Consider the following 27,468-nt stretch of genomic DNA (forward strand, 5'->3'; position numbering starts at 1 on the left):
ATAAATCAGACAACTGCAGCTGATTCCGAACGCTGCTGCTAATCCTCACCAGTGACATGGCGGGACTTTTCCACTAGATGCAGCAACGGGCTTATAGGTAGCTCTGTGTATTTTGGTCATGAGCTATACACTGTACAGTGTAGCAGTCTAAAACATACATCAATACAACAACAATACATCATTCAATAGAACAAAACAAATTTAAATGCAGTGTCACACATATGAAAGATCTTCAACAAATTAGTCTTGCATATGAAATGATACAACATTTTATAGGACACAAACTAGTCAGTTAAAACAAATCGCAGTGCATTGTTATCACATAAAACAATTGTAGCATTAAATTCTCAATATCCAATAATTTGATAGTTTTTAGGACAGGGCATTTATCGGCATGTTTCTTTACATTACTCACTTCAGCTCACTTACTGCTGAACTTGGCCCCTAATGGTTTGAGGATGCAAATCTGGCTATGACCTTGACGATAAAACTCTGAATGTCTTTTTACTAGTCTCTTTTCAATTGATAGCGTATTCAGACATTTGTTGGACATAGTTTCAGAATAATGTTTTTATCCTTTTCAAAATAGAGAAACAACTCTCAGCCTCCGATGTTCTCATGGGGTTTGATCTGAATATGGAGGAGTTTGACTTTCTCTGAGAGGGTTAGCTGGAGGTTGTTCTCCACTATGACGTTGAGTAGGGCAACAGCATCACTGCAGACACTGAGCTCCTCTCTATCATAGAGAAGAGAGGGCTCAGTTTCACCTTGTTTATCATTAGGTGTGCATCAGCTGTGCAGTGAGAGCTGCGTGTGAAAAGTACTTTTTGAGTCTGATGGAAATCTCTGCACAACAACGTGGTACTTTGACTTTGTCCCGTGAACCCAAATAGCTCCTTCACATAGGCCATAGTAATTGGGCACACCTCAGTGGCTTTTTGCTGCTAAGTTTCCAGGTCAGGCCGTCTCTGCATTGTGCTGTCAATGTCTTTTTTTTTTCTGCAACTGGATGGGCAGCACATCAGCATTTGACATAACAGAGTAAAAGTATGTTTCTGTAAGAAACACAAGAAAAAAAGTAATATATATTTTTCATTAAAATACGTCACAGCTGTAATTGCAGGAGGGGACGAGCCCCAGCACTTTTAATGGGCCACACATTCGAGACCAGTCCAATCCAAGACACATCCATAAGACCAGTGAGAATTGATTTTTTAAAAATCCTACTGTTGGTTTACACAAGGGATCTGCAGCCCCTTGCTGTGTGTCATCCCCTCTCTCTCCACCCACCTTTCCTGTCTCTCTACAGCTGTCTCTGTCAATAAAGCCAACAAAAGGTAAAAAAAATAACTTATATATATATATATATATATATTATAATAACTAAATAAGCAAGGGGTTAGTAACCTTTACTATCAAAAGAGCCATTTGAAAAAAAATTTAAATAACAATCTGCCTGGAGCCGCAAGACATATTTGAGCCTTATAATGCTAATTTCTCACTGCAGATCAAGCATACCGGTAAGCCAGCGCGCACGTTGGTGGTAAAGGCGAACATATGTCCACGCGATATTAAATTCTCAATAAGTTATTTATTTGTGAGATTTTTCTTATTTGGATTTGGAATCCATAGATTTTTCCTAGATGAAAATGTGAAAATAAGTTTTAAAATAGTGCCAAAATACATGTCTGATCTGCTGCTTCATTATGAACTGTTTAGACCTCTGAGATCATTTGTACCAGGTATGCTTACTGTCACAAAATCCAAACTAAACTTGCACAAGCAACATTCAGTTTTTCAGTGATCGGAACACTGACTCAAGTGCTGTACTTAACTGAAATGTTTGTACTGTTGTACTTCACTATTTCCATTTATGCAACTTCATACTTCTCCACTACATTTAAGAGGGAACTGTTGTACTTTTTACTCTGCTACATTTATTCAACAGTTATAGTTACTAGTTACCATACAAACTAAAGGCTCTGCACACCCAAAAAAGTGTTTTCAATCGCTCTGGCTTATTAGACCTCTAGTCAGGTGTTAGTTGGGTTGAAATACTGTATGCATGTTGAATTATGTGAATTTATCAAACTATATCCACTAATAATGATAACTGGGTAAGGTGTCTCACCCTAAAGGTACACCAAATTGAGCAGAAGAGTGAGTGAGAGAGACGTTGGAGAAGTCCAGTACTATTCAGGCAACATAAGTGAAAACACCTGTGGGTGGACTATGTGTGCAGGGCCTTTAATCAGTAGTGATACATCGTATTCAATAGGTATTATATAATTTGTATGTAAAATCTTAAACTACTAAACAGCACAATAAGTACTAAGTGTTCTTATCTCAACAGCTACAACCTTAAAATGCTTTTTATGTATTTTGTAAAGCTCTTTGAATAGCCTTGTTGTTGAAAGGTGCTATACAAATACATTCTCCTTTCCTTTATTCTTCCTAAAGGATGTACGCACTGTTATGCAGCAATCATCCATTATTTTATCAATTCTATTTCAGTTATATAAAGCCTTCAAGCCACTGTCAAAAAGAAATCTTTAGCACAAAAGAGTTTGAATGTGAGACAGTGTTTACAAGCACAGAGTAGCCTATTAGACACTTTTCCCACTTCTATTCTGGGCTGCTAGTGGGGAAAGAAAGTGTTGACCATTATACTGATAGTGAATTGCCGTAAAGTGCATTCTAAAGTAATTTGGAGTCCTGCTTGCCTCCAAATGTATTGCCACTATCCGGAAAGTACTCATAACCCAGTGCACAGCTTTCAAAAACAAAGCTGTTTCCATGCCACATTAACACCTTTTATTATTGCTTTAAGCCAGGCATCTTTAGCTGCAATTTCAGCTTTTTTCTAATGCTCATTACTGCCTATGAAAAGCCTAAACGCACCTGTGTATTTGCCACAGTCAAATGCTCATACTGCAGGCTCCCTGTTTTCAAAAATCCATTAAAAAGAGCTCACAGAGACAAACTGCTGCCAAGATGAATGTAATCCATCAATTTAAGCAGCGAGTGTATTTTTCCTAACATGACTTCATAACACCACAACAGTTGTAGTTGAGATTGTATCAAAACTAGCTTCACTCTGTCATTAATGAATGTGAAGAGGCATTTTCTGTTGGTGTGTTTTTATCCACTTTGGGTCCATTTTCTCTGGATCTGTGTGAGGTGTTGAAAAACAGCCTACTATTTTTTACTTGCGGATGTGTCTACACAGCTTAAAATACAGTTATTACACTTACACACAGCAAAACCAAAGTGTGTGTGTATAGTGTGTCTCCTAATACAAGGTGGTAGAGCAAAAATGTTTTTGTCATTTACAAAGCAAAAATACCAAATGAACATTGATCAGAAGTGTTTGCTGATTTATTTTCAGCCAACTCATTGATTAATCAAGTAATCATTTCAGCAGAGAAAGCAATGCGCTGTATTTACCTGTTTGTTGTAGCCAGAAATCCGTTTCTTCATTGAAGCCACTTACTGAAGTGAGAAAAAAAAGTGAAGGAAATTTTAAATATCTACAACAAAAACAGAGCTGAGTCATGTCTGAAGAACACTGCTCTGCTGTCTGCTTAATTACCAAATTGTGGACTTTGTTATGCAAAACACCAAAGAAACTGGCCCTAGTGCACAAGAAAATAAAAATTTGAGAATACCTGATTACTATACATTTAATAATTAGGCACCTGGTAAATAATTACAAATGCTGCTGTTCTTAATGCATTTTGGAAAGCAATTCTATGAACTCAGAGGAGACAAGCCTGCAGTGAAAAGACAGTGGGAGCTTCTGAGTGTATCCAGTTGCAGGTCAGGACTTTAATTAGGCAGTAATGGTTAAAGGTGCAGGTGTTATCCTTAAAGCAATTCTGTGTCAAAGTACTTAATTTTGATCTTTACATAATGTACAGCTGATTAGCCCGGGTTAAGACAGAATTCTTTGTTCATGTTAATGGTACAAGTGTTGCATCCAGACTACATCCTCAATGATCAAAAGGACTTGGCGAAGGGAGCAGGAAGCTCATCACATTGTTCATGTATTCCACGCAGGCTCCATCACCCCCTTCGCCCTCAGCTAATGAACCAAAGTATGAGAAGCGCTGGCTGGATGCCGTCTCCCTGCCCTTGTTGATGGCCAGAGTCTCCAGATACAAAGCTGGCACCGATAAATTAAGGTAAGGGTAATCCAGCATGATATAATTCACCTCTAAGGTGCACAGTTCACTGAGCACAGTTGTTGGCTTAGCAAGCACTTTTCATTTAGGTGGGAGGATGTTAATGCCAATATCTATGCACAGGCATAAACGGCTTAAAAGGTCACCGCAGCTGTGAGGCTCTGGCTCAGAAGGTGTGACTGTGAGAACACTGGTCGAACTTGTAAATGCATTTGATTGTTATGCCTGTCCCTTTTGTATTGATTTTCATGTGTACAGTAGTTTCACAGTTGTTTTTATTTGGAAGCTTTTTAAATCAATTTTTTTTTTATTTCCAAACTGTGTGGGGAGAGGTTTATTTTTTCTGTACAGAAATTACAGAAAGTTCTACTACCATTTGGCAGTCATAAATTACAGGTCCCATAGAGCATGCTAGTATACACGGCTGAATCACATTCACTTATTCCATTTCTTTTCTCTGTATCAACCATAACATATTTTTGTATTTTGGTTTGTTTTCTGTCATGTGCTTTTTTTTTTGAGTAATGGCTGATAACCACTCACTCCCACTCCTATTTATGCGTAAAACGCTAATGACAGACATTAATTGCATAACTATTATTATCCAAGTCTAACAAGAAAAGATTGTTAACACCTTCAACTAAATACTTTCATCACATTTAATATTCTGGCAACCTTCTGGGTCTAAATCCAATCTTATTGTGACAGTTTAACTTTGAGTATGACCATATGCTTTTCTTGGGCATATGAGCAAAATAAGGAGCTTAATGAAATATGTATTTTTATCTTTTCTAATTAGTTTTTATTGAAACTGGAATTTATTCACCGTGGTCAGTGGTCCTTATCATTTCTTGCACTCTTGCTGAGCAGTCTCTTACTCTTTAGGGTGTGTCTAGTTGCATAATTCAAGAACAGCAGGTACATAAGTAAAAAAATAAAAGAAAACAGTGGGACGCACTGCAGTTAATTAAATATATTTATTAAACTATTAAGCATATACTGTGGATCCAATTACAATCTTTCATATTTTAAAATGATCATTAAAAAACACTGCAGTAAAAAAGCTGCTATTCATAGCATAGTTCACATCACTGAGGACTGCTCAGATACCTCGGTAAGGAATTACTCTTTCCTTCTAGGCTGTATTTGGATAAAGCAACAATCCTGTAATACAAATTCTGTTAGATTTTAAGTCAAATCACCAGTTTAATGACTGCGTAGTGCAGAGTGAAATATAGAAGAAATGTATTGATGAGATTTGGAGCTTAGTCACACTAAGCCCAATAACCCAGTGCTGAATCAGGAATAGAAGAGTTCAGTCAATAAGGAACCTTGGAGGCAAAGAGCACGTCAATATCAGAGTTTACTCTGTTAAACATGCCTGACATGGGTATATGAGAATGCATGGACACAGATCAGTGTGGATAATAACAGGGGTAAACAGCAGAGAATCTTTGACAAGATGATCTCAAGGGAGCATGATCAGACTGACTGTTTGGTTGGTTAGATAACTTACGATAATCCTTTGTTCTTTAAGGTCCAGTGTGTAACGTTTAGGAGGCTCTAGGAAATGAAACATAATATTCATAGGTATGTATAATCACCTGAATATAAGACTTGTTATGTTTTAATTACCTGAGAGTGAGCCGCGGGTTGCATTCCGTCGTGTTACCGCCATCTTGAACCGCCATGTTTCTACAGTAGCCCAAAACAGACAAACCAAACAATGGTTGTAGATAGGGCTGTTCGCATTTTTTGCATGTTTCACGCCCACCGTACTCAACCCTACACACTGGATATTTACTCTAGTACTGCTATGATCTGCGGCCAACAGAAATTTGTCATTTTGTCATACAAAATAATGTGTCATGAAAAAGTTTAAAAGAAGTGAGTTACAAACAACAACTGAAGGTTGTTGCAGCTTTAATGCCTTAAACACTGAAATATTTACATTTGCCAGAACGCACATGATTTACAAGTGTAATTGCAAACACACAAGTATAACCTTTTTTAAATTGTCTTCAATAAGTGAATGTAACTTTTATATAGCATAATATTTGAACCCACTTTTACCAAGTTCAATCCGAACAAGAGGTATAGCTAAGGTTAAAATGTCCTGTGACTAGACATTGTAAGTACTGTATTTAAATGGAACCAGAGAGCAGAGGTTCCGCAGAAGAGCCTTATAAATATATAAAACACAGTGTTGCTCCCTTCTGTTTTTGTATAAGATGGTATGGTGAGTGAGAAATGTTTGGCCTCTGAGTGCAGCACACTGCTATACAGAGTCAAGAGGCTTTAAGGTGGAGGACAAGCATGCTTATACACAATGTCACCATATCAAGTGCAGGGAGGATTGTAGATTCTTCTGTATGATTTGCTTCCATTTAAGCTCCCTCTCAGTTAGCTGTACCATGTTTCAGTATATTCTGATCACAGGCCAGTATCACCATCACTCATTTATAGCACAGTGTGGAAATAAACCTCTGCTATACAAGCATTAGATCTGTTGACCCAAGCTTGAAATCCAGTACTGTGTCAAAGCCTTTTAATCCCAGATATGATTTGTAAAGTATTTCTCAGTTAGCAAACTGGTAACAGAAATGTAACTCTTAGTTTATGTATTTTTTAAAGAGTAGAAAGCAGACGTCTCTCAAACTGGTTTATAAAAACAGTAAAAGTGCGAAACTCATTCTCACACTCAAACCTATTGAGCACCCATTTTTCATATAAATCATTTTGTTACAGTTTAAGCTAAAAGTGTGGGGCTTTTGGTTATTATCTTGCAGTAGCTTATTTAAAATGGGGAAGTTTTGCAGAGAATTAATGAATTCCAGTGGAATCGCTGCAATTAGAGGATTCACTCAAGGAGGCAGAGTTAGCACATTACTCATAGAACTCAACTTGCACTAATGAGCTACCACGTTTGCTAACCATTAGCAAGCTTGTTAGCTCATATAGCTTTATTTTCTTTTGCCAATAACTATTGAAAGAAATGGTGTGCAACAAAATGCTGGGGGGATTAAACAGACAAGTGCTAATAGTTCAGTGTTAATGGTTAGCTCGAACGCTAGTAGTTCACCAGCTAGCCCTGCTAGTCACTGCGTCACCAAGCTTCTGGCCCCACATGTTTTGCATGGACAAGCAGATGTTCACCAGCAGTGGCTACCGCAGTGACTACCAAAATCAGACACGCCTCATAGTTTCTGATAAATACATGCATTAAACAGCAAATAGTTAAAGTTGGAGAAGAGCCTTCACATTCCCAAGCTGCAGGAATAGGTTTCTTAAAGTCCCGTAAAGCTGAGTTTCAGGGTAAAGCATGAGGAGCTACCATTAGGGAAGGTGTTGTTGACTCATGTTCTCATCTAGTGTTGATGCGGGCTGCAGAATTGTGTCCGGAAGGTTTTACAAAGTTCTAGTGATCCTTGCCAGCACATATGCTCCCAGCTGGGATGACAGATAGTTTTTCTCAAAGTTTTTCTCTCGATTACCCAATTTAAATCCACTCCATAAGGGGAATTGGGGAATTGTTCTTGTGTTCATGTTTAAAAAAAAAAAAAATTTGAAAACAAGGCCACATGTACAGCTGACTTTGAAAAAAGCAGATAGCGGGTCTTGTTTCCTTCCTTTACACAGATTTCCTGGCAAGTCTGAGGTGTCAGACCAGCTCCTCAGTCTGTCAGTGAGGTGTTCTCCGCCTTTTGTTTAAGCTGTCAAAACGGATAAAATTTGAAAGGGAAGTAAAACTTGCAAATTAAGTTAATAGGGCTTTGCCTGCTTCAAGTGTTGTTGGTTGGTTTCTCAGATAAAAGCATACACTCATTAGTTAGCTAGAGATTACTCAATTAAAATAATATGATATTAGACTTTGATGACCCAGTCCCATGTTTTTATTTCAGCTATGTGATACTGTTTTGATTAGTGTCATGGATTCAAAGTTAAACTCACATCTATGCATTTCTTGGTAGGAAATCAAAAGCAAACACGTTCCTGTGATTAATTATGCTGAAAACGAAAAGCCCCAAAGCCTGCCTATTTCCCCGCCTCACTAATCAGTAGACATGGCACATTTTCCCTCTCATTGCCATTCGCACTATAACTAACAGCTGGATTCCTCTCAAAAACACCTTTTCCCCATATATTCTTCATGTATCATCCTGCAGGTTGACTGGGTGATATGTTTCCGGTCTGTCTCAATGGATTTATTACCGCCTAGTCAGCAGCCAAGACACAATAGTTTGTTTCGGTGCGAGCGGCACAGATGTATGAAAGAATCACGCTCTCCCTAGATGCTCTCTCTCTGTGAGGATTTCAGTCCTGCTCACTGAAGGTGGAAGGGCTTTAGCAGCTCCTTCTGACAGGGTTGCGTTGTCCTGACATTGATTCACCATCTGTTTGTTGCTTTGATTAATCTCTGCCTTTGGAGCTCTTCATTCATTGCACTTTCATCCCTTCTTGCTTTCCCCCCATTACTGCGTGCTCTTGGTGGCTTTGCATTAATTGAAAGGGATCTAACTGACGCTGTAGATTCTGCGTCTAATGTCATTTCATCAGTTGTACATGTTATCTTTGCAGTAGTAACTAAAAGAAAAGGAGAGATGTTTCTGTGTGCAAGACAAAGCATTTAAAAACGAATTCTGAACATCTATTAGTGATGCTTTATAGTCGTGCAAATCACAGCATAAAGCTAATTTGGGTCAGGCACACTGACACAGAAATAATTTGCACCCTTGTTAAATCAAAAAAACGACATTTAAGTCCAGTAGAAATCACCCCTGGAGAGCCACTGGGTCAGTACACAGGCAGCAGAACATAAGATTTTAACAAGCCTATTGCAGATAAAGTATGAAAGTCATGCTCACCAGAGGATTTGTTAGGAATGCTGACTTTGTAACATCTAACCTCCAAGAACTTCTGTGTGCGCGAGTGAGGAAAAAACTGTTTGCTTTAGCAGCTGTCTTAGAGGATTTACGTCTTCATACTCCTCATTCGACGCTTTTCTATTGTCTTTATGTTCATCAGCCTTTAACTCATGTCCACAACATCTCCCCACGTCTCATGTGCACTGCCTAATGTTCAACATTTCTTCCAGCTTTAAGAAATATTTCCAAATGCTGCTCCAGTCTGACAAATGGGATTGCTAAACCATCACCTAAAACGGCTTCCCTGTTTAGTGACAACTATCTCTGAGGCTAAAAGTGTCAGCAGTGTGAAAATGCACTGAAATTAAATGTCAAAAAGTATCACATTTTGCTGATGAGTGCGACCTCTCTTAGATGACCTCATCAACGCCCCATCGACTGAGAAATTTAATTGTTAGTAAAGCACTGCATTTAACCCCAAGGCCCTCCAATGACATGACAGAATCCAAAAAAATGTTATGTCAAATTATGTCAAAAAGGAAATAAAATCCTCATGTATTCTTGTAAATGTTATGTGAAGGGTAGCTTTTTCAAGCTGAAGTGCAAGGTGTATTATTTTGACATCTCTTAGCTTGTTTGGGGATATCATGCAGTGGGGTTCCTTCATTTCTGTTAAGTTGTTTTTTTAATAGATTTGTCAGGATTTAGTCAGTTTAAATTGTATAGGATATTTCATCTTGGCTTTGCATTTTTTTTAGTGTCACTTCCTAAAATGCAGTGTAACGAGTTTTGCTGCTAAAGGGATAGTTGGACATTTTGGGATTCGCTTTCTGGAGGACAGTTATATGAGACTCTCGTGCATGCTAAATATGAAGCTACAGCGAGCAGTGGGTTAGCTTAGCTTAGCACAAAGATTGCAAACATGGGGAAACGTCTAGCCTGGCTCTTTCCAAAGGTAACATCAAATATGCATACTAGCGCCTTTATGTGACCGTTTATTGGCTCGGTGCAGTTGCCACGCAGCCAGCAGAGGCTCCATGAAGTTACTGCTCCAAGCCAAAAAAAAACAGCAAATCAACCTTTTTACACTTTGTTTTTTGTACAGATTAAATAATAAAGTTATAACATGTTAATTAGTGAGGTTTAGCTGTGCTGGTAAGTGGATTTTGTCACATTTAGACAGATCCAGTCTAGCCGTTTTCTCCTGTTTCCAGTCATTAAGCTAAGCTAACCTACTGCTGTCTGTAGCTTTATATTTACAGCTGTGAGAATGGCATCAGTCGTCTCCTCTGAAGTCTGTTTCCCAAAATGTACAAACTTTAATCTTTTGACTTTAGCTACAGCTTACAGCGTATTCATGTGCACTGCCGCACAGAGAGCTTCTGCCCATGTTTTCTTTTAATTGGAGCCATTAGCCTCAGCTCTGCTTTTCATCTTGTAGGGAAATTTAATTTAATAAAAAAAGAAATAAAAAGACGTTGTAACCTTACCACAGAAAGTATATGATTAGAGAAATATTGTCACACAAAAATTACTGACATTCTGAGGATATGTAAGGAGTCATGAAATCCCTCTCCAGAGCATCTGTTGTGAAGATATTTTTATAATTAGGTGTCAGAAGCCCATCCAGCTTATGGAAGAGGCTCTACTATACTTAAAGCAGTCTTACCGCTTAAAGTAACTTGACAGAAGTAACGAACTGCTCCAGCTTCACTTTGTGCAATATTGCTTTCAATCTTCTGCACCGCTCCTGTCTAATTTTGACCTCTATGCTCCTCCAGGTCCAACTGTTTTGAAGTCTTTGCCTTGGATGGAGCCAGCACCAATATTCTTCAATTTTGCACTGCAGCAGAAAGCACAGACTGGCTCCAAGCAATATCTACAAACATCAATGACTTGACACAGGAGAATGTAAGTCCATCTCTAAACATTAGAGGCTTGGTTGGATCTTCCCTTGAGTCTTTATTGAAAATGAAGGTGGGAAGCGAAACTGTGATTTTCACAAATTTGTGATCATTTTAAATATGTGAGAACTTGAATGAACTCTTGTGACATCCAGTAACATTTTACTGTCATAACATTGTGGATTGCAGTTGATTCAGATTTTCTAGTTTTATTTCTACTTGGTATTTTTTTAATCATCTGTTTAAATTCATCTAAATCTAAATTGGCAAAATTTCACTGGATTCCAGCCAGTGAATTTTATCCTATTATCCACTTGTGATCTTTTAAAGTTGATAACCCCATCTTAATAAAGAAAACATAGAAACGTAATAAATATGTTTTGCCCACAGTTGTTCCGTGTATTTTCCCCTTGTGATTTTTTTTTTTACAGCCGCATAGACGATCGTGTGGCGTGGTTCTAATAGACCCTTCCTGACAAGCACTCATTGAGTCAGTGGCGTCTCTCCCCCTCTGCTGACAAAAACGAGGCTCTCTCATTCCTAATTAATGACTGCTAAGTAGTCATTCGGCATGTGCACTTCTCTCTCTCATTTCCTCCTATTTCACTTTGATTATCACACTGATGATGTGATGCATTTTTGCTAAGGATGCAGACGTACTGTATGCCCGTGCTCGTCGATTGCACAGCTGCCTTTTTTAAAAAGTGTGATTAATTCATGCCTGCATCACCTAATTACGGACGTGCCGTGTGATTGCTAAATGGCCAATCAGGATGTAATTGTGTGCCTGCTTTGGGAGAGAGCGGAACTTTTGTCTTAATGACCTACAACCTTTAAATAGACTCTGTGACACCCTCGGGGTCCCTCATGTGTTTTTAATGTGGATGACTGTCATCTGGCATGGTGGAGGATTACTTTATGCTGTTTGATGTTGTTTGATGTTCTTTTAGAGAGACTAAAACAGAAAGAGTTGGGCAGCTTGTTAGTGCCTAATAATATAAGGATTTCAGGTAGCAATTTACCTTCAGTTTGTAGCTGAGGTGAGATGGGAGCAGCCATCATGCTGAGTGTGATGTACTGACACAGCAGGGGTCCATTCAGTGTGAAAATGTTTTGCACCAATTTGCAACTTTTTTTTGGATGGACACTAATATTTCGTTGCAAAGAAAGGCACACAACATTTTGAACAGCCTTTGTAATACGTTTGCTAGCTCCTCTTTGGTGGGTACATCACATTATGTTTTTTTTAAATCCCCTCTATTAGAAAAGGACTCTAACTTTATATTTTGGAGCCTCAAGGTGGCCTTCAATGGTCCTGCATCTTAAATCACTTTGCAGTAGCTTCAGCACAGGTGGTCGCTGCTTCATGGAATGGACTGTTTTAGGACACCCCGATGGCTGAATTTGCCAGACCACTTCATATTTGTGACATCTGGGGATTGAATCAAACATGGTATTCATTAATCAAACCACCTTTCAAACTGTTGTCGGATTTCTATTGACTGTGAACCTTAAAATGAAGAAAAAACAACTTAAAGGCATACTGTGTTTAGCCATTATGTGTGCATGACTGATTGTGACATCTACACAGCCACCACTGTGTGAAAAGAGACAATCAGTGAAACATGCTTTCCGAGGTAATTCTATGCTGCCGCTTGAAGCCCTTTTGTTTGTCTTTTAAATCACTAAGCTCACCAGCCACATGTTATTCAATCAAATACATTTTATTACTTAAGATTGAATGAATGATTGCATTATATTGGATTAATGTTTGCCATTGTCTTTAAAGTGTTGTTTCGAGCTTCCTCTAGTAATAAATGTTAAAAAAAAAAAAAAATCTAGGTGAAGATAATTTTACCTGCCTTGCTGGTGCTGAGCTGAACTAAACACATTAGATATACAAAATGTACAAATATGTTATAATATTTGACAGAAAATTGAAAACTGTAATATCTGTATCTTATCTTTTTTGGATTTACCTGCACATTTGGTTAAGGAGCAGAAAAGGTGTATAAATAGGGTGTGATGATGTGTGTCATGTGTGAACAGTTTCATTCCCAGCACTTTGAAGAGAACAGGATACCTTTGTGTAATGATATGTTTAACAACTTTTTTTTTCTGTCCTAGATAAAGATCATCAACAAGTACTGCTCTTCAGATGATCAGGTAATCTGACACTGGCCTAGCTTCACCAACCAGTCCTGTATCTCTTTTTGAAACCAGATACATAATTACCACAAAGCACGACAGTCATATGATATCACTGCTGCGGTTCTAAGTGTACCTTTTTATTAGATTGTGCCAGTTAAGATACAGAGAGGAAACACTGGGAGAGGTCATGTACCAAACGGTATGCTGTTTAACCACTAAGACAACTCCTGTGAATGTGCATCTGGACTGTAAGAGCAGCAGTCGAATATCTTTTTGGTAAAGCTGCGAATGCCTTGTCAGGACAGACAACGTCTTGGTCTCTTACAGTGTTTTCCTGCATCTACATCTAGATATTGGTTGTATATAGGTGGAGGACTAGTTCAGTGTATTATACTCCATGACACTACAGACCTAAGATTTAGAGACTGTGGGTCTGCCCTGGCTTGTTCGAGATGTTGATAAGATGTTTGGTCTGTGACAGTTTGCTGGGTGTGTTTACTTCTTTCCTTAAAAGTAGTACGAGCTAATAAACATCATCAGGCTTGGATGTGTCATCCGTTTGGGTAAAACCTCAAACTTCATATATGTGAGGTGAGATGGTGAGGAAGGATTCAAGACCAGCTTGTAGAAACTGATGTTCATTGTTTAGCTCAAGATTTAGAAGTGTAGCAGATGAAGCAGTGTAGCAGAGATATGTTGCTTAGAGGAGAGCAGAGAAACATCCCAAGTCAATCTGGGGTAGATCAAAGGTAAATTGTTGCATTGCAGCTAAGACTGCAGCACCACTGTACAATGAAGGATCTTTTAAATGTATCACTTCAGTGTTGTTCTTTAACTCAGTCCCTTTGACTGTGCACATTTTGATATTTAGGTCTGTTGATTGAGGAAGTACAGATTTCTATTGTGTACATTTTTCACTTAAGAAAAAAAAAAATCAGATTGTAAAATTGTGTCATCCTCTCTGCAGATTGTTCACATGGGCTGGGCGTGTGAAAGCCCCGAGGGTAGCACTGCTAGTAGAACTTCAGCATTCAAGTTCCTGGCGCTGAGAGGACCATATTTTCATATCTTCAGAAATCCCCCGGTAATTAGTCTCTTATCATTTTACGGTTCAATAAACTTTTCATTTCTCATTCAGATCTCTATAAAAACCTGTAAAGAAATGGTAAGTCTTAATTTTATGCTCTCTTGAAAGGGTTCAAAATCTAAAGAATATCACACTGGACTACATAACCTTAACTCAGAATGGTGCAAATGATCAATTAGTACCAGCTCAGCATAAGGATTTGTTCAGGGGCTTTTTGAATTTGTGATGGTTTTATGCTGCTGCTCACTGATCTGTGATTGTCCCCCCACTGTGCTGCGTGGTTTGTGTTTTTGAAGCAAGTTGGCAGTCGCTGTAAAATACTGTATGCTTCAGTTACAATTGAATAAGACAGGCACGCAGTAACTGGTGTTGAATTTAAATTTGTTGTGATCATGGCTGATATGTGGCAGGGAAACAAGGGTTATACACTATTGATTTTCTTTTTACATTAAGATGTTTATTAGATCTTTCAACATGTATCACCAGGGATGCATTGTATTACAAGTAAAGCAAGATTTGAGTTTTGCCATGTCTGAAGTATGGTATTATTTCTATTACATTGGTAATTATGCACCATTTTCACCTTGAGATGGCAGCTTTTCTATTCCAACCAAACTTGATACCAGCTGCTTTCACTCTGATCTGGTGGAAGGTGTATTCATACCAGCTATATAATACCATACCAGTACCAGCCCAATGTCACCAGTGTCACTCGACCATACAGCTCTAAAAATATTCCCTAAACCTGCAAAAAAAAAAAAAAGAAAAATCTTAATTTAAGTGGATCTCACTGATAGATTCAGCCTGTCATAGTTGTTGCTTGCATTCTAATCCTGCTTGATATTCAAAACAGTATTCCTTAAATCTTTAAAACAAATGTATAATACATTTAATGAGTTTTTGTCTGGAGCTTGAGGAGTTTTTGCATGGTGGACACAGGTGGTGGTGGTGGTGGTGGTGGCACTGGTGGCACTGGTGGCTCCTCCACTGACGCTGGCTACCTCTCGGCTAGTAACGTTAGCTGTAACGTTAGCCTCCTGGCTATTCATCCTTTCTGCGCTGACTGAAAAAGTTGCCCAGTGCATTTTTATTTGGGTCTAAAGCCCTTGCCAGCTCCCTCTTTTTCATATTCTTTCTTTTCTAGCATCACTATTTATTTACAGGTCCTGAAATAGCAAAGAAAACTCACTCCAATATTAGCTAGTAGTCATTTCTTAGGTCATGTTACCAGCCGGCTGTGGTTCGCTTTTGACGTTGCACGACTCATAACATTTTCAGGGGAGCGGGTTTTCATTATGAAACAGGCTATATTTTACTCAAGAAACAATAAATAATATGTTTATTTTTGTTGTTTTAATAAGTAATGGTGAGTATTTTGGTTCAATTTGCTTATCATTCCTTATATTTAAGGTGAAAATCATTATTGCTGGGTCGACCTAGCAGCTGGGCCCTTATCCCCTTATCGTTGTACCCCTTATACTTACATATTTAGACTAGCCTATGTTAGACAATATATGTTCAACATTCATTGTCTTCACGTTTGACCAGTTTTGCCAGAAAAGCATTCAATGAGGACCTCACAATTTTTACTTTTGCCAGGAGTGCAAAATCCTCTAAACAGGCAGGTTTTGGACAATAATGTACTCATACCTCCACTAACACATACTATAATAAAATAATGTAAGGCTTAGGTTGTCAAGAGACCTCTGAGAGACAGTATGTTGCCTAAATTAAAGCTATTCTACAAGAAACACTGTTGAAATTTAATTAACAGAGAAAATGTGTGCAATGCAACTAAAACTGTACTGTTTAGTTTATCAAATGTTTTCTTTTGACATGATATGAATCAGTGGCTAGTGCTGGCCATTAGATGTTATTTAATACAGTCCCAGCATCAGCTTATAATGCTTCCGCTTGACTGCAAGGGAGAGTGAATAAAGGATGTAGCATTGTGTGCTGTGTTTGTTTGTGATATGACATAAGCTCTGTTCTCCCATTAGTATAAAAATCACCGCAGTGCAGAATGTGCCTCTTTCATCTTCTTACTTCATTTGGCGAAATATTTCGGCAGGTTAATCACGTTTACTCTCTGGACACTGTGATTTGCAGTGCCAAGGTGGGGGTGTGCACATTATGAGCTGTTCAGTCTCTGTTGGCCTATCCTGCCTTTTGTTGGAGAGCTTTTGTCACCCTTTCACACAGTTTGACAAGCTCACCTTGCGTGTTTTGAAGGTTCCCAAGCATGTTTTTCTCTTCTAAATTTTAGACTACAACAGGATTTCAATCATGTTCAAACCTGCACATTAAGGACAGACTTTGGCTTGTGTGTTTTGGGCCTTGTCGCACTCCCAGGTGTTTTCTGTCACTCTTTGTGACGTTCTATAATCTGTAACATTTTGAGGATCTTGTCTCTCAAGAGGTGCCTTTCATCTTGTGGTGACAGCAGGATGGTGGCAATGGATGCCCTGAACAATGAAATTCAGAACCTGAGGGATATCTTGCTGCTTCTAGTGCAACATCTCCTTTGACCCTTGTCTTGCAACAGGAAATCAGACAAGGATAACAAATATGATTGGTCTATAAATATTTTAAACTCATATTTTAAGACCCTCATAATATGGGATTAGACCCATCCACTGTGCAGTCTATTTGAGACTTATCAGAATAGTTTTGCAGCTTGAGGGAACATTTGAGGGGCCATTTTTTGAAATATTTTTGTTTACTTTTTTATCGAGAGTTCAATTTCTAATTTCTGTATAGTAAGTTCAGGATGCCACCTTGAGTGTGGAAATAAGGGACACCTTTCCAGCGGCCCCATGCCTGGGGGACACAAATCAATCCGGAGGTCTGGGGGTCCTACCTATCACATCTGTATTTGGACAGCCTCTTTCTTTTTACAGGCAGACTTGAGCAGGATGTATTCTCCAACATTAAAAAAAAAAAAGTGAATTTGAGTCTCCATAACCAGGTCAATAATGGTCTCATTCTCTTCCACAAATTCTGATGTAATACTATGTACTTACCACTATGTCTCACAATAAACTAAGTGTATGCATTAAAGAAAGGTGTGCACAAAAATACAGGACAAATTGCGTACTGTGTAGACTAAGTAAGGAACTGAATTAGATTTTTCAATATGGGACAATTACAACTTATATGGGACAGGTGGCAGCCCTACAGCAAATATGAAGCTGCAGCTTGTAAACTGATAGCTTAGCTTAATAAACCTGGGCGAAGTAAGTTCCTGCAGTCTCTGCTGGTTGTCTGCCAACCAGTGATTAAAAGACAAAGCTTCTGTGCCTAGCCAAGAAACAGCCTGGCACAACCTCTAACATAAAAACAACAAGTTGACACATTGACACTTTGGACATATGAAAGAACATAAAACCGGTTTCCAGTATGTATGCTAATCTAACCGGCTGATAGCTGATCAAAAGTATGGTATTTTCCCAGAATGCCAAACTATCCCTCTAACATGGATCATAGTCTTCTTTGGGTTCTGTGACATAGACCTAAGAGGGTCGGCCAGCTGTTCCTCAGCCAGCAGTCCATTTCCTCTGGAGAATTCTGCCCTTTGTCATGCCACTGACACCAGCCTCTTTGGAGAAAATGAAGTGCTTCATCTCTCCAAGATAATGTGGATGCATTAAGCAACTCTTGTATCCATGCCTAACGTAGGTGAACATGGGTTATGTGCCTGCTGTGGGGCGATGCATTGCACTCCAGTTTGCTCGAGTCTTCAGCACTGGCTCACAGATCACTTCCTCTGCGTAGCGTATGATGACATGGCTTTCTGAATGGCACATATTGGCAATTCCCTCTATGTATCGATGCTGCATGTAGGATTAGAAATGGTCACTCCAGCCAGACAAGAGTCTGACCTTGTTTAAGCAGAGACTCTCAAACTGAGCTTGTTGATACCATCAAACAGGCCTGTGTGGGGGCGGCCTGCCTTTCCTTCTGCTAGGGGCATCGCCACAGCAAAGAGAAGGCTATCACGGATTTTTCAACAGCATTCTGGGTGATGTCTGCTTTTTCTTGAGTGACTTAAGTTATCATTGTTCTGCAAAAAAGTTTCCAAATTCTTGTTGGATTTAAAATGTCAAAAGTTTGCTAAAGTGCAAACTCCGTTGTAAGCAATCTGCTTTGATAAATATTGCTCTTTCTAAACATCATCAACATGTCTGTAAAGACACTTGTTAACATGAGAGAATGGCCTTAACGGATCATATAGGGAATAGAAGTTGTCTAAATGCTGCAGGAAATGTCAGACGTCTCGTATATAAAATGCCACCGGCAAAAAAATGCAAGATTGTTTCAGATGTAGAGACTGAAGTCTCTCTGAGGTTGAGGCAATAGCCTGGGAGCAGGTGAGAACTGCAGTAAACTTTTATCTGAATGCAGAGCAGTTGCAAAAATGAAGAGTGTTATTTTACTTGATACAGGCCAATCAAATGGGACCAACAAATCATGTTGACAAGGTGTTAGTGAGATCATCAGCCATAGTTGTAACGGATTGCATTGAACGTAATGGATGTATTGTGGAGACATTGATATTATGGTTGCATGAATTGAAAGCCTTGTGCAGCTGGTGGGTTGTGAAATGTCAGACCTGTCCTCTGGCTTTTGTTGAAATATGGAAGGTGAGTTGGAGAGGGCTTGAATATGTACCAGGATAGCATTAGTGCATATGATTTAATAAAACGTGCCCTAAAAAACTAAATCTACTCTTGTCGGTCTTCGTTAGTGTGCGTGCTATGTAAAAATGTGCCCACTGCTCAGTGTAGCATGCTGTAAACTTATAGCATAGTCATGCATTTTAACATGTTAGAAGCACCACTTTAATTATTCCATTCCACCTCAGCAATGAAATGCTTTATTGTTTATATATTCTTGCAGTTTGATTAATCTCTCCATTATTTGCTTATAATCTCTCATTATTTCCTCCATCTGTCTTTAAGAAAATGTGAAACGTGTTCCTGGGGTTTACTCTCCAGTACGAGTCTACTGCAGTTGTCATTTTGTTTGCATATTTGAATTCACTGATTGCATGTAAGTTTTACCATTCTTTTTAAGATTTTACTGAAGCACTTCATGGTTTAGCTCCCAGTTATATTGCTGAATCGCTTCTCTGCAGCCTCAGATCCTCAGGCATGGCTCAAAAGTAAATGTGACCAGGCTTTTATAGTCAGGGCCCCTCAGCACTGGAACTCCTTGCCTGAGGATCTGAGGAATAACTTATTAAAACTTATCTTTTTAAAAAAGACACATTTTATTTATGTCTTATCTGTTTTATTTTATTATGATTATTATTATAATTTTCACATTATATTATTGTTGGGTATCTGATAGTGATCTGATATTGTCTGATTTTATTTGCCACAGTCCTGAAATGTTTTAATCCTTGTAAAGCATTTTCTAACATTGGTGGTTGTTGTTGTCATAGTTAGCATTCAGAAGAACTACAGCTCACAACATGAAAAATGTACAAGTGTGGTATGGTGCATGCTTATGTCGTTGTAACTTAATGACTTTAATATCCGTAATATCTGCATATGCTATCTTCTATTGTGTGTTTTCCCTCTTTCTAGCTCTATTCTCTGCTCTGTTAAAATAAGCCCCTTCTGTCCTGCTGGTATTACAGCAATGTCAGAACTACCTGCCCCACAGGCCTTTCTCACAGTAAAGCTTTTGTTTTGTTATAGTAAGAAAAACACAGGTGTCAACAACGACTTGGTTCTCTTCAAGTGTCCCAGTAAGCCATAACAGTGTGACAGTGAACCAGCATTAACAATAACAGGACCCTGAAGCAACTAAATGGAAATCAGCCATGAGTTCTATTATTTACATGAGTGCAGTTTTCCTACTGTAACCTGTCAAAATGTCCTCTGGATTTTTTCAGTGTTACAAATGTGATTTTGAATGATTGATTGATTTGAATGTTTTTACTTGCCTAAACCTGGGAGTTCCAGTTTTTACTCAGTTATCTGTACTTAAGCAAATGTGATGTTGGATCTTTAAATGAGTATCTCTCTCCTATCACTGAAATATTACTGCGAGTATGTCTGTACTTGTTACACCATGGGGATACCCTCGTCTTTGTGGATACATTTTCTACTTGTGTTGAGTTCAACGGGATAAATCCATTTTGATCACTGACACTGGCAGTCATGCGGGCACTCACACAACTAAGCTGCCTGCCTTGCTTTAATTTACATTTAGTATTTGGATAAGGAGGTGCTGCTGCTAACAAGTGCAAAAAAGCTTGTTTTGATATGCTGCTGCTTCATCTCACATTCCTTGATGTTTGTGTCTTAGATCAGTGCTGCTGACTGGGGACAAGCTGAAACTACATATAACCTCTATGAGGTTCTTTTCAAGGTCCACAAGGTATGTTAAGAGCAGGTTGCTGTTCAAAATTGTATCCCTACAGTTTTCATCTCAGTGTAGATGGCTGTTTTTCTCTTCTTTAGCAGATAGAATAGTGTTTTCAGGGAGCCCACAAAACGGGGTCATTCACGAACCAGGAAATGCACTCACGGAAGTTTTTCGTTTAACCTGAGAATTAAGGAATGTACTCTTCATTTCACCCACTGAATCCAGCGTTAAGAAAGTGAAGAGACAGCAAAAACTATTTCCCAACATGTACTAATTAAAATTTTGTGTTCCAGCTGTGGATGGCAGAGGACTGCTGGCTCCAGGCGAGGCTCTACTTGGGGCTCGAGCATTCGCCTGAGCAGCAAGACAATGAGTCTCTGTGCTTCAGCATTCTGGTGGGCCACGGCCAGAGCCACACCTTCAGGGTAGAGCTGGCCACTGACCTGGCTATCTGGGAGAAGTCCTTCCAAAGAGCTGTCTTCTTGGAAGTGCAGCGGATACGAGTGAGTATTTCCACATATAACGTTTTCTAACATTTCTGCTGAACACTACTTGGAATAAAGGAGACTCTTTCACAACACCTTTTCCAAACCTCAAAAGGTGACATGAAGCATTTAAAGTTTGTTGAAATTAAGCCCATGCGTGGTATTTAGAGCCAGAAGGGCAGATAAGTGGCACCAGCAGCCCTAATGACAGCTGCAGCTATGCATTATGTTGAATACAACATTCGTTTTTTCCCTTACTTACTGTTTTGAATTGCATTTAGTTGTGCAAGTGTTCCTGTTATTGTACAGCACTACACTCGTAGTGTCACTGAACAGCTACACCCATAGACATTAACTTAACTCATTAAATTTACATGATATCCATTCCTACATGTACGTACAATGAAACATTAGATACAACACAAGAAGACAGAAGAGCTCTGAGAAAAAAAGTAGTAGTTGCAATAATAATCAGAAGACTCTTCTAAAGATGCTTTTCCAATTATATTTTATAACTGCACTTTTTTCTTCAGTGAGTCAATTAGTTGTGTGTGTCAAGACAAAAGTAAATTTTGTTTGTACAAAACGTATGGGGTCTTATTATGACGCTTCTGAAAAGTTATTACAGTAATCTGCTTTTAACATCAAGCAAGGAAATCCTTTCATCAATGGCAACATTTGATTTTAAAAACCATGTGAGTTGGTTTTGTACTGAAAGAAGAATTTGTTCCTAATACAATTTTATGATTCGACTAATTCAAAACTAATTATTATTGCATACCGTATAGCTGCATAAAGTCTGAAGTTTTCTTGTTAAGTCTTAAGGGCAACACATGTCGGCATGTGTTCACTCGCACGGTTAAGTTGTGGCTCATCTCAGCACTTATCAAATCAAATAGACTCGGCTATGAAAACTGACAAAACAAACTTTTATCTCCTGACCAAGGTGGCTAAGTTTAACAGGCTGGCTTTGTAATGTTTCTTTGCAAATATATCACAAATGAATCACAAATCAAATCACAAATTGCTGCAATTTCATCTCTGCTAGTGTTAGCTAGGTATAGACTGGAGGAAAAATACTTTAACTAATTGTTAGCTCAAGGCTACCGGAAGCTACTAGCAACTTTTAAGGTGGAATGTTATGTGATTATGCCAGCTACAAATATTCTATTTCCTAACATGGGGGGGGAGTGGCAAGGTGTTGTTCTGGAGAGCTCCGGCGGCACTACACGGATTGTGGCGTATCACATTAATACTCAGAGTTGTTTATTTTTGGTCTGCTCACCAGCTGCAAATTGACATGAGTCACTGTGTGAACTCCACAAACAAATGTGTAACTTCATCACATTCGCTGCTTAAATTGACACATCGTGGCTACTGTACCAGGGCTGCCCCATACCCGCACACACGCGCGCACACACACACACACACACACACACACACACACACACACACACACACACACACACACACGCCTGGACTGGTGCAGAAACACCTGCAGGTCGTGCGTGTGCTCTGGATGGTTATTTTATAGTAAAATATTTAAGAGGAACATTTGACAACCGATTTTTCAACCATTAAACATTTGAACATTCTGTTTTTTTGGAGATTTTTCTAGCTTACTTTTGGATTTAATGCTGATGCAAGGCAGATGTATAGAGAGTGTGTCGGTGAGTGTGTGATGCTGGCTAACCAGTGCCTGGTGCGAGCTGCACTTCATATTTAAAGTGGCCTCACTCAGTAGTAAACCCTGATACACTGTAGGCTACTACTACTATCGTGGATGAGGGCCAAATACTAAAACATGATGGATCGCCTGATAAAGCAGCAGAATCATATTTATGTTGCACTGAACGCGTCTTGGATGGTCTACCAGAGCATTTCTGTAGTTGTGTGTGTGTGTGTGTGTGTGTGTGTGTGTGTGTGTGTGTGTGTGTGTGTGTGTGTGTGTGTGTGTGTGTGTGTGTGTGTGTGTGTGTGTGTGTGTGTGTGTGTGTGTGTGTGTGTGTGTGTGTGTGTGTGTGTGTGAAAAAAAGGCAGATCTTTCTGATATTAAGACAGAGATGCAGACTGTTAGTTTCAGGCTCTTATCACCTGCTGTGTGTTTTTCTGAGTACAGATATGTATTCAGGAAAAAAATAAATAAAAACCTTGTAAAAACTGTTCTCGACTCTGTAACTTGACTTCATCTGCAATCTGTATGACGTGCCCAATTTGTGTTATGGCCGTCAATTGATGCAAGGCTCTGTGATGCCACCGATGTGTCCCCCTTAGCCTTATATGTTCCATAAACCTATTATGTCACAATAAGTTGACCAAATCTATCAGAAAACAGTTATCAATAGCAACATAATTTGAGTAAAAGTACTAATTATTTAAATGTCTGTCGGACTCTTTGGTCTACAACAGAAATCCTCTACAGTATGTTGCAAAATGGTTAACATTCTAAACTGTTTATATGATTGAAAACATTAAATGACCATATAAAACGAGACAATTTCCCAAAGGTGACTTATGTAGCATATGTAAAAAAATATATATATATGTATACATTTTTTAATCAGTCCTGTCCCCAGCAATTTAATGCTTCATCAGTGAGAAGTGATTGCACGTGAGGAAGTGTCTTTTCTGTCGACACATTATAGGTTCTGTGCTGTTTTAAATTTTTCTTATTAGGAAATTAATTGAATTTAAAATTGAAAGCTAGGCAGCGCTCTGTTTTCCATAAATGTTATTGTTACTTACTTTATGTATTTAGCTCAAGAAACCTAAAGTATTAGTCCTCACATCAATGAGCCATTAAATTGCCTCTTAAGCGAATATGTTTAAAGTGGGAAGGCGATCAACTCTTCTGTAGAATGCATTGTTCACAAATTCTCAGAGGCAGCTGTCTCATGTCTGTCAAGAGGCTCAAACGTGAACACTCATTGGATAAATTTAAGAAAGACCTTGTTTTTCAAGGTTTTGCCGTCTTCTTTGTTCAATTGTGTTTACATTTTCATGACTTACTTCACTATGCTTCCATTTACTGTCCAGTATTCCCTACAGCGCCAGTTGAGTTCAATAAGCCCGTGTCTACCTTATGATTGTGTAATGTGTCATTATTTATTTTTATTGTCATGAGTCAGCTCCCTTAAATACGCTGATGCTACATTCAGTGCACACTATTTCTGTGAATACAGCTGGGAAATACCTCCTAGCAATAGGAACAAGTAGAATATAGTCTCCATTATGACTTACCAGGCATTATTAATTCAGGGGGTACAATATGTTAACACACAGCAGGGAATCCAGCATTCATAGCCTGAAGTATTAAATATTAAATTGCACTAATGCAATCAATTGTGCCTAAGATTAGCAAAAAATATCTGCTGGAGCTTGTTTATGGTTAATTTTGACATTCATAGATGTTTTGATGATTTCTTTATTTTCTCTTGGAAAAAGAAAATGAATGGGTGGCTCAGACACACCCAAACTTTCATCCAGGAGACTGCTGTTTGTGTGTGGTGTATCTTAACTTACATAGGACCAACATGCAACCATTTCACAATTTTATGCCTGTCGCTGGCACACTCCAACGGTCAACAGTCGACCTGTTCAGACGTTTAGATATGAGGACATATCGAATAATTCACGCATGTGAAGAACTCTTTGGAGCTGAAGATGTGAATGTCAGTATGTTTGTCAGATTATTCCAGCTGAACACAGCAGCACGTTGTCAGCCAGTAAAGTAAAAAAGGATTATGGTTAATAAAAACATATTTAAGTAAGTCTAAGTCCTGTATGTGACAACAGTTCTCTGAAAATATTGAAACTGCAGTCATTATAGTAAAAAGACAATGTTCTGAACACAACCAATTATTAAGCCACATACAAGCACACGTTTTTTTTATTCTTTTAATTAACCTTCAACACTATAGAGTCATCATATTAGTAGCCATCTAATTGCCAGGTCGGCTGAGATGGGGCCCAGGCTGTAGCACCACCTCGTAACATGGTTATTTAGATGGCTGCTGAGTGCCATGTCAATTCTAAATGACAAAAATAAACACATCTGTAAATAAAGGAGGGAAGGGTGGCTATAATAGAGAATATACAGGTTCTGAAATTTGAAAGAAAATATGTTGAAGATTAACATTCCACAACAGAACTACAAGTCTTCACATTTTTATTTCTCTCCTGCTTCCCATTTTCCTCATCTCTGCCTGTCAGACATTTTACATTTTCTGCACTATTGAATGAAGGTTAAATGATAAAGCAATGAATTATTTAAATCCAATAGTGAACAGCACCAACATGTATTCTGGTATACACCCTACAGTCCATCCAGACTTTCCTGCCAGAGCTGTTATGAACTGCACTGAACCAGAAAATATTAAAGCATATATTATAGAAAAAATATTTCACCGAAGCAGTCAAGAAAACATTTCTCGCACCAAAGAACATATAGAACATTTATAACAAGGCCAGTTGTTATTTTTCCAGAGAAAAAACGCTTTACTTTAATATGAAGTTGGTCGCACTGAATGCAGAGCTGATTTATTTGGACAATATTGCTGTACAGTGACACAGAATTGTCAGATATCAGTCACAAGTATTTACAACAAACTCCAAGTCTGACTTCAAGTCAGACCTTTACCAGCAGATTCTTTGCTATTTCTTTCTCCATCTGTGCAGCATTAAACTGAGAACTCTTGTTCTTCTTAGAGCTTTTAAAGCTTCCACATGCCATGATCATGCATTGTATTCAGGAATTGAGAAAGTATGCCACATGTCAGCTTAGACTCTTCATGAAATGGCCAGCGGTGCCTTTTATAATTTTACCCTATTCCCACCCTTTCACCCCTCAAGTGCGGCCAACCAAAGATAAAGGCTAAAAATGCAATGAAGCCTGAGGGCTTTGGTGCTCGGGACCCTTAAGTAGGGACATTTATAAATATTACAAAGCAGAACACCTGTCAGAAGATATTTGAATCACTAGCAGACTGAAATCCTTTCCGGGTCAACATGGGAACCAGATATAATTTAAATTGCTTCCTATTTCACCAGTTGTCCTTTGGAATATAGTATATGTGAGTATTATACCAGCAAGCAGCGTGGCTGACTCTGGCACAGGACACTGGCTCTCTAGCAGAAACCATCAATCCAAAAGTCTTAGGAACCATGTATAATCCCTTTATGTTCGGAGGGCTCATGTGGTCACTGAGAGTTTAGAATCCTAATTCTACCGGACTCATTACATTTTCCAGTTAATTCTGCACATGCTAATCCTAAAGCTTAAAAAACAGCTTAAATGTAGAGGGCACCTGTATGTTTTATATACAGAATGACAGTTTTATAAGTTTACAAGAGAAACTTAAAGCATATATGAAATTACTAGTATCTCTACCACTAGATTTGCCTTTGCTGTCTGCTGTAGGGTTAAGGTTAGCAGACTTTTTTGCCCATTCTGGTGAGGGTTAGGATTTTTTCCACCAGTGGTCAAATTGTTTTATGACCATCGCCAATGAGTAAAGTTATGCAGTTTCATACATGTTTGATTACCACCAAACGGTACAGTAGAAATTCCCCCGATCAGTAAAATCATTAAGTATAAAAGACCCAGCTCTGTTCAGTGCTGTCTCATGCATTGTTTGGAAGACAGAAGTGTGTACTTCTTAATGATTGGGCCAGCTGTACATTGCTCTTTATTGGAGGTGAAGAATTTAAGCAGACGTTCCATTTGCTCAACCAAGCAGTAAGCCCTCAACTTCTTCACTTGTAAACAAGCAAAAGTATTTTTTTACCAAAACACATTGTGTGTATTCTCAAGGTCTGACAAGCATGTTCAATTCAATCCCTCATAAAACATTTGCAAAGTCGATTTTTTTTCAATATTTTAAACTGTGCATTATTTACATCTTTTACTTGCTAGCAGCTTTCTTAATAGCTGTCTTTCCTGCCTCTTGGTGCATTGCTGCACTTCTTGCACGATACCGCAACCAACTATCAGCAACAACTCACTTATAAAAAACACTGCACCATAATTCCACTAATGGTTGAAAACTCACCGGGTACCATTTTAATATAGCTTGTCTAGGTCTTCCCCCCCCCAAATGTGGAATGGTCCCATTGCCGCCCCTTGTGACAAATGACACTCGCTACAATCTGTTACCAACTGTAATTGCAGTCGTTACATCCATCCACAGAAGGCAGAAAAGATAGCATTGGCAGGAAGTGTACGTTATCTGAAGAGGATAATGGTGGATAGGTGGAATCTAGTGCGTCTCTAAATTCCTGGACTTGTACATAAGTATACTCTCTTACTGTGACCTGAGTAAAAGATATCACAGATGACAGGGATGCCAGGAAAATGAATATTATGTACATTACAGTGTAAGCCATAGCATCATAATTAGCTGCTTTATCGGATTA

The 27,468-nt window shown here is 38.7% G+C and overlaps 1 protein-coding gene across 3 annotated transcripts in view; it reads left to right on the plus strand.

Moving 5' to 3' along the window:
• sntg2 (syntrophin, gamma 2) overlaps positions 1–27,468 on the plus strand; it is an 82,193-nt gene that overhangs the window by 44,172 nt on the left and 10,553 nt on the right. For all 3 annotated transcript variants that reach the window (XM_051390111.1, XM_051390102.1, XM_051390118.1), the window contains 6 exons: positions 4,060–4,184; positions 10,831–10,960; positions 13,081–13,119; positions 14,072–14,188; positions 20,510–20,581; positions 20,863–21,072. In XM_051390111.1, coding sequence (XP_051246071.1) covers positions 4,060–4,184; positions 10,831–10,960; positions 13,081–13,119; positions 14,072–14,188; positions 20,510–20,581; positions 20,863–21,072 — 693 coding nt within the window. The remainder of the gene's footprint in view (positions 1–4,059; positions 4,185–10,830; positions 10,961–13,080; positions 13,120–14,071; positions 14,189–20,509; positions 20,582–20,862; positions 21,073–27,468) is intronic.

The sequence above is a fragment of the Dicentrarchus labrax genome, unplaced genomic scaffold (genome assembly GCF_905237075.1).
Source record: "Dicentrarchus labrax unplaced genomic scaffold, dlabrax2021, whole genome shotgun sequence".
NCBI lineage: Eukaryota > Metazoa > Chordata > Actinopteri > Moronidae > Dicentrarchus > Dicentrarchus labrax.